This window comes from Mustela lutreola, chromosome 7 (assembly GCF_030435805.1).
Source record: "Mustela lutreola isolate mMusLut2 chromosome 7, mMusLut2.pri, whole genome shotgun sequence".
Lineage (NCBI taxonomy): Eukaryota > Metazoa > Chordata > Mammalia > Carnivora > Mustelidae > Mustela > Mustela lutreola.
The window spans coordinates 105,102,341-105,114,442 of NC_081296.1; the positions used below are offsets into that span (position 1 = coordinate 105,102,341).

Sequence of the window (12,102 nt, forward strand, 5' to 3'; positions counted from 1 at the left end):
TGGGAATTTGAAGGGCAGAGTGCCAGAAATGAGAAAGTTACATGAAGGAGCTCTAGAAATATGCCAAGAGATCTCTTTGTCTTTGGTTGAATACTAAATTGTCCATAAGCAAACAAACAAACACCCAAGACTGTACAAACAGCTAACAGAGTGCTGTGAGCTAAATGTAGATTCTGGTGATCACAGAGTGGCGGGAAAGATAGCTGAGTTTCTAACCAGAGGAAGGAGCTTGCTGAATACTCTGGTAAAACCTCACACTAGCCTTAAGAGGAGCAAGCTGATATGCCAGTTAATTAACTCTTTAAACACCTGCAGAATAAAGAGGACATAACCAGACACTCAGTGTTTCACTGTAATGTCCAAGATATAATAATAATAAAATAACCAGAGAAGAAGCAGGAGACTAGAAACCAGTTGAAAAATAGATACAGAACTTCAAATAAAGGGGCTTCAAATAAAGCATTCCAAATTTCCAAGAAAACAAGCGTCGGTCAATTTTCACAGTGTTAGACCTGATAGTCACCCAATCATATACATCTCTTTTTTTGTGTGTTACCACATTTCACTTGAACTCTACTCTCCAAAACCCACTCTTTCCTTTGTTTAATGGGATGTTCCATAGTTCCTCTATTGTGTGTTTTCCTTCATTGCACAGAGTCAACAAACCTGACTTTGCTGGACTACACAATCACATTCATCCTTGGTGGTCTTAGACTACGCCAAGACCCTAAAAATTACTTATCTCCACTAAAAACACATAGTATGTTTATTCTATAGTTGCAAAATCCAAAAGCTGGTAACAAATCAAATGCCCATCAACCAAGGAATGGATAAACTGTATTATAATCCTATAATAAAATATTTTATTACTGTGAAGACAATGAACTATTGCTATACATGAAATGAATGCTTCTCACAGACATAATGCTGAGCAAAAGAAACCAAGCAAAAAGGGTGCAAATTGCATATCCCATTTATCTGAGATCCAGATCAAGGTAAAAACCAATCTGTGGTGACAAGAGAACAGAACGGTGATTAGCCTGGGCAATGAAAAGGGCGGGGGTATATAGGAAGATAGAAGGGTTCTAACTGTGAAGGAGCACAAGGGAAGGGACTTCAGGGATTCTGTTTGATCTGGATGGCAGTTTCATGAGTGTATACATTTTTAAAAATTCATCATACAGTACACCTAAGCATTTTACTATATGTAAGTTACCAGCTCAAATTTTAAAAAATGAAACAAAAAAAATAAGATTAAAACTAACTAGGTCTATACAAAACCTAGTAAACACATAAAAACAAAGTTATAAAATGCTCTTGATAGACACAAAAGAAGACTTGAGAAAATATAAAGATAAATCACCAGTAAAATGACCTTCAACTATACCAATTTTTTTTCTGGTACTGAAGCACAAAAAGCTTACTCGGTGAAGATATTAGTACTGTGGTGTTCAGGAAGAACTAAGTCTTGAACTTACCTCTGCAAAAAGCCTATTTTAGTTAAGAAGACAGACTATCATAAAGGGGTCAACTCTCCCTAAGTTAATACATGAACTTTTATGAAATCTTGGTAAAAATACTAAGAATTTTCCTTAACTAGATAAGCTGATTCTTAAGTTTATGTGGAAAAATACAATAGCCAAATACCATAACAAAGAACAGCAACAACATATATTTGGTGGGAGGAGTGAGGGGAGTAGGAGGAGGATTAGCCCGAACATATTTTAAAAGGTATTACAAAGACTAAATAATCAAATTATGCTATTGGCACATGACTAGACATACTAATGCAATGACAGAATTTCTGGAAAGAAACCAAAAATCTAAATGGTCATTTAATACATCATAAAGGTGATATATCAAATCCACTAGTGAAAATACTAAGTTTTTAATAATTAGCATTTAGACAAATGGGTAGTCATTTAAAAAGAAGCTGAAGTTGAATCCATACTTCATACCTCTTACCAAATAAATTAATATCTTGTATCAAAGATTTAAATATTAAAAAAGTGAAACTGTAAAAATGGAAGAAAAAAATAGAATTCTATTGTGATCTTAAAATCAGGAAGGCTTTGCTAAATATGACACAAAATTCAAAAGCTATAGAAGAAAATATAGAAGTAAGACAATATTAACTGTTTATAGACATGCAAAAAATAAAGAAGATAGCTTTATAATGGAATAGCAAATTTGCTTCTTTTTTGTATGGTATTTGAAGTCTAGAGAGCTCCCTTGGGATTATATAAGAAGACAGCATTAGAAATATCAGCAATCTGAGGCTAACAAAGAGATAAAATCTCAAATTACCAGTTTAACTAAGAAAAGGCCTGACTGAATTGATGGATATGGGAAGGACATTCTAACTCTCCACTGACCTAGATATTTCCAAAGCTGTATCCAGAAAGCTAGAACTTCAACTAAATGCACGTCTGCAATAACTTTAATTAGCCTAAATACTTAATATATTCTCTTCATTACATTTTTATCTTATTTTACTGTAAACTTTTAAAAATCTCTTTTGAAAAAGTATGCATTTAAGTCAATATACTCATACCTAAAATTTCTTTGCAAATCTGTTCTTCTAAATTAATCTGGCTAAAGTGACAAATATCCTTTATACAAAATATTTGTCAATGATTAATTTATTGAATAAACATCAATTTCCCCTTTTAAGTATATATTTTAGAAAAGATTAATCTCCCCTATTAACTTGACTAAAAAACCCAAAACCAACCCAAATGTCCAACAACAGGAAATTATTCAGTTACAATATATGACCTCAGTGAAAAAGGACACAACCTTTACTGGTTATAAAGGCTAGGCTAGGAAATGAAAATTTAAAGAAGCATTAAAAAAAAAATGCTTGTATGTTAAGTAAATTTAGTCATGGAAAAACATGAAGGCAATTTAGCAAAAATATTATCTATGGGTTGGTACTGGGTGATGAGATGGGCAATGTTAATTTTCTATTTTTTCCTCTTATACATTTTCTACAATGAATATACATTGCCTTTGTAATTAGTAAATAAAAACCATTTAATGAAAAAACAAGAGAATTCCATTATAAAACAGAGAAACAACCTCTATTTTAGTTGTTTATTCTGATTATGTTAAAGCATGTACTTTCCATTAGTCTGAAATTTTATTGTTCCAAAAGGACCCACAAAAATACCCAGCTCAACCCACCAAAACCACCAACTGAAAATGTATACCAAACACATACAATTTATTTCTGAAGCTGTCCGTTCAGCTCTGGCATTCCTGTTTGTAGATCTAATTGTATGACGAATGATGGCATGGGGCTGTGAAGAGAAGCATAATACACACACTTTAAAAAATTTCAGTGATAAAGTTAAAGGTCAAATTTTTCTTTTTAACTGAATGATCATCTACTGACAAACATGACTACCTACTAATAGAGTAAATTACAGGATAAACATAATAAAATGAACACTAAGATACTCTAAAAGTTATTCACTTATTCCATGTTTATACTGTGTAAAATACTGAAAAGATGCAAAGAAAGAGAGAAATCTTATCTTCAAGGAGTTTGTAATCGAGGCAGTTAGGATGCACAAATAATATGATTAGAAAATGGTCAATGCCATTCGTTAAGATGACTACTATTCATGCCCAGATGAAAAAGAAATGACTTTCACTTGCAAGGGTAGAGGAGTTCCTCATGACAGAGCTGTGATCTGATCTGGGCCTGAAGGATAGTAGGCGTTGTATGTGCAGCAGTGTGGGAAGCATTCTAGACAGCAGAGCCAAGACCAACCAAGTAATGCAGAAGAAAAAGAAATTGTATTCAGGGGAACTGAAGTTGGTTATTATTTGGCTTCAGTGAAGATTAAATGAAGAGATTACAAAGCTAGACAGACAGACTGGGAATGAGCCAGATCATGCAAGGCTCCAAATATCAGCTGAGGCTCTCAATTTTATTTTCTTGGCAAAGGAATTTTTTGGAGATTTTACAAAAGAGGAGTGGTATTTCAGAGTCAGATTTAAGGGTAATTGGATAAGCATGTAAGAAGGTACGGAGGGGAGAAATAACTGGATGCAGGAAGATTAAGAATACTGTAGTAAATCAAGTGAGAAGATTGCTACTTTATACCCTTTTGCATAAACTCCTGATCCTCTGAAACTATGCCTTCAGCTCAACTGCCAACTATCAAATTTCTAATGACTCATTCTCATTCACTGATGAAGGCCAGTGGCTCATATGTTTTCTCCTCTACTTCAAGACCCACCGTCATACCAAGGGACTTCAACAGCCCACTGTTTGGGACTTATGTTTTCTGACCTCATCTCACTCTTCCAGACTTCAATACACTCTCAAGTCCTAAGATCACCACCTGGACCTTGCCATCAGCTCTGATACTCAAACTCATGCTATGCTCCAAACTTTTCAGCCTTTGAGCTCACTCTCATTTACTCCCATTATGCTATTTCATGTTCACATTGGAATTCCAAGTCCATTTGACTCATTACCTTGTTATCCCCGATCAGCGTTTCTCTTATCTTCACTCTTCTTCCTATCCAGTTTTATCTGGTGGTCTACAATTTCAAGCAATTTCTTGCCAATATCCTAAATGCCCTTTGCCCCACTGCCCTTCAGTACTCTGGCATGCCAGAATGACAACTTTGGATGAATTAAGCTACCTTTGTGTTTTCTTTCTGGAGGAAAGTCACTGAGCAAACCACACTGAAAATTTATCTCATCTGAGGCTTCAACTTTGCCCACAAACACTTGCCTAATCATTTAACCCAACCCTTCTCCTTAATTACTATTTCACACCTTTTCTCCATACTCTCCAAACCCAATCACTTTCCCTCAGACTTTCAAAAGATGACCTTGCCATTTACCTCACAGAAAAAACTGGATTCATAAAAGAAAAAATATCTTCTGGCAATAATCTCAACTATCCTCCTCCTCTTATGCAGGCGAAGAAGTGCTTCATACCTAAGATCAAGTGTCTCATAATGTAGATCCCAGCCTCTCCTCCTTTCTCAGAGACTTTGCCTATTCATCTTGTTCCTCTTAAATCTTTCTCATCTCTATCTATTGGACCCTTTTCATAAGCATTTAATGCTATTAAAAATTACCTTCCCCACTTAAACAATAACTAATTAAATAAATCCCTACCAACTCAATCTCCTCTAGCTACTGTTCATCTTACCTCTCCCTTTCACAACTAAATTGCATAAATGTATTGAATAAATGTATTGCTATACTTATCTTCCAAACCACCAATCTATCTTTACCTTGATAATTTGAGTATTATCCTTTTAAAAAAGTAACCAAGCATATCACCACCTAAAATCCAAAGAGTTAACTTATCTTCTAGGCAATATTCTTATTAAAACTTTCCTTCCTTCTTTTAACGATCTTAATCAATCCTTTGCCATTCCTCCTAGCCTACTTGATTCTTTTTTTTTTTTTTTTAAGATTTATTTATTTATTTTAGAGAGGGAGGTGAGAGGAGAGAGAGGGCACAGGGGGTAGGGACAGAAAGAGAGAGAATGAGAATCTTAAGCAGACTCCACGCTGAGTGTAGAGCCTGACACAGGGCTTGACTGAAACCAAGAGTAAGACACTTAACTGACTGCCATCCATGTGTCCCCTCGCCTACTTGATTCTTAAATTTTGGAATAAATCTCAGGATGCTATCTTAGGCCCTCTTCTTTTCTCATTCTACATGCTTCCCTTGAGTATTCACATTTACTCCTTAAGGTACTAACTACTTCTATACTTTTTAAAAAAATTTATTCATTTATTTGACAGAGAGAGATCACAAGTAGGCAGAGAGGCAGGCAGAGGGGGAGAGGGAAGCAGGCTCCCCGCTAAGTAGAGAGCCCAATGCGGGGCTTGATCCTAGGACCCTGGGATCATGACCTGAACCAAAGGCAGACACTTAACACACTGAGCCACCCGGGCGCCCCTACTTCTATACTTAATGACTTTCAAATTTATATCTGTAGTCCAAACTTTTCTCCCCAAGGTACAACCACATATCTAATTCCTTATGAGATCTCTCCATTTGGAAGTTTTGTGCAACATCAAAATTATTATATATAAAATCAAGCTCCTTTTCTTCCCATACCAGATTTTACTCTAGTGTTCCTACCTCAATAAATGAGGCACTTTTATACCTCTTTAGGCATTCAAATCAAAACCTAGCAGTAATCTTTATTCATCCTCTACCCTCATGTCTTCATCCAATTTTCAACTCTCACAAAGAATTCCTGAATTAGTCTACTTTTCTTCATTCTTGCTCTACATTCCTAGTCTAAAACACCACCCATCTCCATCCTGGATGACCTCAGCAGCCTCTTAAAGGATTTTCAGAAATGGAATCACCATTCTGAGGTCATAGAGATCTTCTAAAAACGCACATACAATTAGGTTACTCCCTCACCATTAAATGGTTTCTACCACTAGATAAAGCCCCGAATTTTTAACATGGTTTGAAATGGCCGTGTTTAGCTCCATAATTTCACCTCCCACCATTCTTCTTCCTTATTTCCTACACAAATCAGACTAACCTTTCTGTAGCTCCTCAAGTATGTAGCCTTTGTTTTTATCACCGGGCTTTCTAGCATGCTATTATTCCCTCTGCTCAGAACAATTCTGCCTGTTCTCTTCCTCTAATTCTGATTTCTCCTTCAGCTTTCAACTTACATATCACTTCTACAGCAAGTCCTTTCCTGTTCCTAAAATTTGCCTCCACGGCACACTGTATTTCCCATTCCATAACTGCTACCATACTTGTAAATTATTTGTTGGCATTTCTGAGTTTCCTTTAAGACTGGACCATAAGTTCTTTGAAGGCAGGGAAGATTCACCCAGGTGAATCTCATACACCATAGTGTTCCGAACTATCTGGCACAGAGATTTCATGAACTGAAAAATAAGGTTTTATCATTAAACAGAAATGGAGAACCCAGGAGGTAGAGTGGATCTGGGAAGTCCAGCAAAATAATGTGGGGAATAAAAAGAGTGTCTGGTAATTTATATAACAAATGAAAGACAAATTGGGGAATCAAGTAATACCAATACCACATTTAAGCTGCAACAATTTTAATAATTTTTAATTTTTAAGGGATTAATATATTAATTATTACAAGTCTGCAAATGATGGTTAACGTAAAAAAAAATCTATGAATGGCCAGCTTATTCAATATTTTCAACTAAAAGTTCATTTAACACTCAACAAAATATTCATCAGTTACCTAATGACAAGGGTAAGACTATGTTATACACTAGGCAATGATTAATTTTTAAAGATTAATTTTCAAATATTATTTAATTGAGTATTTCTATTAAATACATACATAGAAATAGTGTCATATTAATTAAATGATAGGCTTGATCTTGGGCAAATTACTTCTATTCTTTCTCCTTTATTCCCTCATTTATAAAATGTGGGCAGTAATAGAATCTGTTGCAAAGGACTGTTCTGAGTATTAGATGAATTAACGTGAAAATTATCTGGTCTAATACTTGGCACACAATGACTACCCAAAGAGTGCTAGTAGTTATTATGATACTTACATGGTATAATTCAAAACTTAAGAACATAAAGCAGAACATTTACTTCAATAAATAAAAACAAAATGTTTGGTTCTATAGTCTTGCCAGAGTGAAGGTAGAGATATAAAAGGAAATAAAGGCATAAAGAGATATCTGATAAATTCAGAGAAGCACAGAAATAAAAAAGAAATCCTAAAAGGAGAGGACGAAACTCTGGTGAAAAAAACACAGCTCTGTTTTTAAAGCTGTTTTTTTTTTTTTTTTTTAAGATTTTATTTATTTATTTGACAGAGAGAGAGAGAAAGAGAAAGATCACAAGTAGGCAGAGAGGCAGACAGAGGGGTGGGGTCGGGGGAGGAGGCTCCCTGCTGAGCAAGGAGCCCGATGCGGGGCTTGATCCCAGGACCCTGAGATCATGACCCATGACCTGAGCCAAGGGCAGAGGCTTAACCCACTGAGCCACCCAGGTGCCCCCACCGGTCTGTTTTATACAAGCTTAAGTAGGTTCCTGCCAATGGGCAGGAAGTCCCACATTCCTGACTTACAAGTTTTCTTGTTAAATAGAATATATTCAAAAAGGTTTTACAATATTTTCGGAGAAAGAAAACATAGGACTAGCTCTAAATGTAATAATAGAAAACATAATAGTCTTCAACAAGTATTGGAAAGGATAAAATTTCTATGGGAACCTCAATTTAATTTTTAAAAATCATTTGTATTCTGTTAATAACCTGTATAACAGAGAAACTAAAAAATGACCAACTGAATTTCTAGAGAGCTTCTTTTGTGAAAAATCACATGTGCATGTGCTCTGGCTAACTTTTTGTTCTTTTGGTTCAGAGCACTGTTCCTAAAACCTTTTATTTCCTTCTACAGATGTCCTTTCTCATCAGGGAGAGATCAGACTCTCACCAGAATCTGAGGTCTAAGGAGAAGGGAAAGCCATTCTGGATTTCTGGGAGAGGAAAAAGACCTGATTCTAATCTTGGAAACCTCTTAATAACCTTGGGCAAATCAACTAGGAAAATAAAATGATATAAGTAGTTTTAATTAGACTAGTAATCCTCGTTCTTTCCAGAAAAAGTGTCAACCAGTTATGTTATATTGCAAAATTTTTTAAAGTATTAACTGGTAATTATATGCAGGATAAGTTTAGTTTACATTTCTTTGTGGCTAAATCTGTTATAACTAAAAGAGTAAATTAGAAAATAAACTCTCAGACCATATTAAACATGTATTTTCAGATATCAAAATGCAAACACTCTTTACCTCAAAGTCATCATCATCTCCCTCAGTGTAATGTGCATGGTTGTCTGGATTATTCACTTTGTCCAACAGTTCGACTGCTAGGGCCCTAGAGAGACCTGGCTGCCCTACAAACGTATGCTAAGTCAAAACAAAACAAAACAGAATTTCATGAGTATGCTTTTACATCATTGTTTATAGAAAATATTACTTGTAATTTTTCATTCAGTAACTATCAGAAACAAGCATATGGGAGCCTACTAATACAAATAAATTAGAGAACGTATTAGTAAAAACATTAATCAGAGAAACCATAATTATATATTATCAAACTAAAGCACCCTTGTGGAGTAAGTTTATAACATGAATAATTTTCTAAATAAAGTTATCTAACCTACATTAGGTTGCAAAAGTACAACCTTGGCTATAACAACTAGACATTACTCATATCACTATGGTGATATATATGCAAATGAATACTGAGATACAGTCCCTATCACAGTAAGAAAAAAGCATATCTATTCCGAATTTGCAAACATTTAATTCAGTAACGTTGTATAAATGTACAAAGATACACAATTCAATTTTGACATTTAAATAGTTTCCTTAAACAGCTGTAATCATTGACTTTTTCTAATATAAAAGTATTTTACAAATACACACAGAGCATTCTATAAATTTACATAAAAAAACAAGGAAGACAACAGCAACATTTTAAAGAGTTTTTTTTTTTAAAGGCAGGGGTTGGCAAACTAAAGCCAATGGGCAAAATCTGGGGCACTGACTCTTTTTGTAAATCAAGTGTTGAGTATTAAAGCCAAACCCATTCGAGTATACTGTTTATGGTTGCTTTTGTGCTTCAATGACAAAATTTAGAAGTTGCAACAGAGACTGTGATCCCAAAGCCTAAGACATTTACTATCTAACTTTTCTCAGAAAGTTTGCTAACCCTGCAGTAAGAGATCACTAAATTTTTATATTAAAAATCCTAAATACTTTTATTCAAGTGATATGCCTACTTACTGCATGACTACAGAAAATTCTTCTACAATTTAAATTGACTTACAGTCAGAAGTCTTTCGGCAGTTGGTCTTTTTTTGGGGTTTTTGGTTAGTGCTATTTTGACAAAATTATGGAATGTTGATGACCTTCAAACAAAAAAAGACATGTACAAAAATATTTCACTAATATTAGTTTTTTGGTATTACTACATAAAACTAATTTATAAGAAGTTTGAAAGTCTGAAACACATGATTTTTCTCTTAGGCCTCTTAGCTCAATATAAGACAAAAGACAAAACCCAAAGCACAGTATATTCCTTGAAAACAGGTATCAGGTTCCTCTATAAGTAAAATGAAATTAGTTAGCAAAACAGTAACATATAACCTCTAAAAAATACACAAAAAATTAGAAATGGGCAGCTATGTCTTGTATCTAGGTGCCACTTAGGAATCAAAATGGCATTTTCTCATTGGTTAAATTTATCTCATATATAAATTTTCCTATACCAAAAGAATGGCATGGAGATATGGGGGTAATGTAAAAGATTATCTAAACCCTTATAGGGTCACTGAATTTCTTGGGAATAAGAGGAACCACGTAGCAGTTCTCTAGCCAAGAAATCAAACCACTGCATTATATTTGGTGACTTGTGGTAGGAATAACTTAATCAGAGAGTACCCTGAGACTGGCAAAGGTACTCCAAAGGCAGCAACTGCTCTGGAATTTGACTGAATTCAGCTGTGAGAGCTAGTAGTCATTCATTCCTGAATGAATATCCAGTCATAACTGCCATAAAGTCCTCCAGTTCCAGTTGCTTAGGAGCCTAGGGTAAAAAGGATTAGGAAGAAACCCTTATCACCACAAAAGAATAGAGCTACAGTAGGATATAAACTCCTTTATTTCCAGTGGAATTTTCCCTTTGCTCCTGGCATCATCCCCAGAATGGCCTGGATTCTAAGTAATATTTTATGTACATAGACGGGCCAAAAAAACACAAAACAGTAGCTTAGAACCTCTTTTGGGGATAGGCCTCTTAGAATCTGAAACAAGATATGGACTGTCTTCCTAGAAGAATGAATATACACACAGAATTTGGGGAGCCCATGGGCCTCTCCCAATAAGAGATCCATTAAATCTAGATGAAGAATTCTGAATTTAGGAACTTGGAAACTTTTATTTGCATGGTCTCTTTTATTACATGCATGGCAAAAACATTACCAGAAAATAATTTTCAATTTTTATCATCCAATTAAAGATGTCTTGATGGACTTTAAGAAGAGGCAAACAGACAAAGTCAATTATCATATGGTTTCACTCACTTGTGGAGCATTAGGGATAACAAGGAGGACATTAGGAGAAGGAAAGGAAAAGTGAATTGGGGTAAATTGGAGGGGGAGATGAAGCATGAGAGACTGTGGACTCTGGAGAAACAAACTGAGGGTTTTGGAGGGGAGGGTGGTGGGGGGATGGGTGAGTCTGGTGGTGGGTATTAAGGAGGGCATGAATTGCATGGAGCACTGGGTGTGGTACATAAACAATGAATCTTGGAACACTGAAAAAATAAAATTAAATTTAAAAAAAGAGGCAAACTGCTTTACTAGTAAGAGAAAAAAGAAATTAGGAAAATAAATTAGAAAATAAATAATAATGTTTTTGAATATTAGGTAAGGAAGGCAGAAAAAGTCAACAGTGATAAATGTCGTGGTACTTGGGAAACCTTTTCATATTACCTTCCATAAAAGTCAACATGTCATTCATTAACAGAATAGGATCCAAGGCAAAGATATGAATCTCCAAAATTTTATTTTAATTTTTTATTTTTTTGTAAAGATTTTATTTATTTGACAGAGAGAGACAGCAAAAGAGGGAACACAAGCAGGGGGAGTGAGAGAGGGAGAAGAAGACTTCCTGTCAAGCAAGGAGCCTGATGCGGGGCTTGATCCCAGGAAGTTGGGATCATGACCTGAACCGAAAGCAGATGCTTAATGACTGAGCCACCCGAGCACCCCGAATCTCCAAAATTTTAATCTATTCATCTCTAATGGTTTCCTCACCACACTTCTTACCCAAGCTTCTAAAAAACTAAGAAAATGATTAGAGTTTTACCAGAGATGATCATAAAATCTTTTGCATTGACACGGTGATGTGGATTTGTTCCTATTTCTTATTACTCTAAGTTTCTAAGGAACTGGAATTATCAAGAAAATAAACCTATATCCTTGCCACAGCTCTGCAAGTAAATGAGATACATAACTTCAGGAAAACTGTTTAATATCTCTGGGCTTCAGTTTCATTGTCTATAAGATAAGGGAACTGAACCT

At 35.1% G+C, this 12,102-nt stretch overlaps 1 protein-coding gene across 4 annotated transcripts in view; it reads right to left on the minus strand.

Moving 5' to 3' along the window:
* The window catches only part of MAP4K5 (mitogen-activated protein kinase kinase kinase kinase 5), a 115,269-nt gene that overhangs the window by 34,582 nt on the left and 68,585 nt on the right, over positions 1–12,102 (minus strand). For all 4 annotated transcript variants that reach the window (XM_059182051.1, XM_059182049.1, XM_059182050.1 and 1 more), the window contains exons 12-14: positions 9,846–9,927; positions 8,804–8,920; positions 3,224–3,302 (exon numbers count right to left, since the gene is read on the minus strand). In XM_059182051.1, coding sequence (XP_059038034.1) covers positions 3,224–3,302; positions 8,804–8,920; positions 9,846–9,927 — 278 coding nt within the window. The remainder of the gene's footprint in view (positions 1–3,223; positions 3,303–8,803; positions 8,921–9,845; positions 9,928–12,102) is intronic.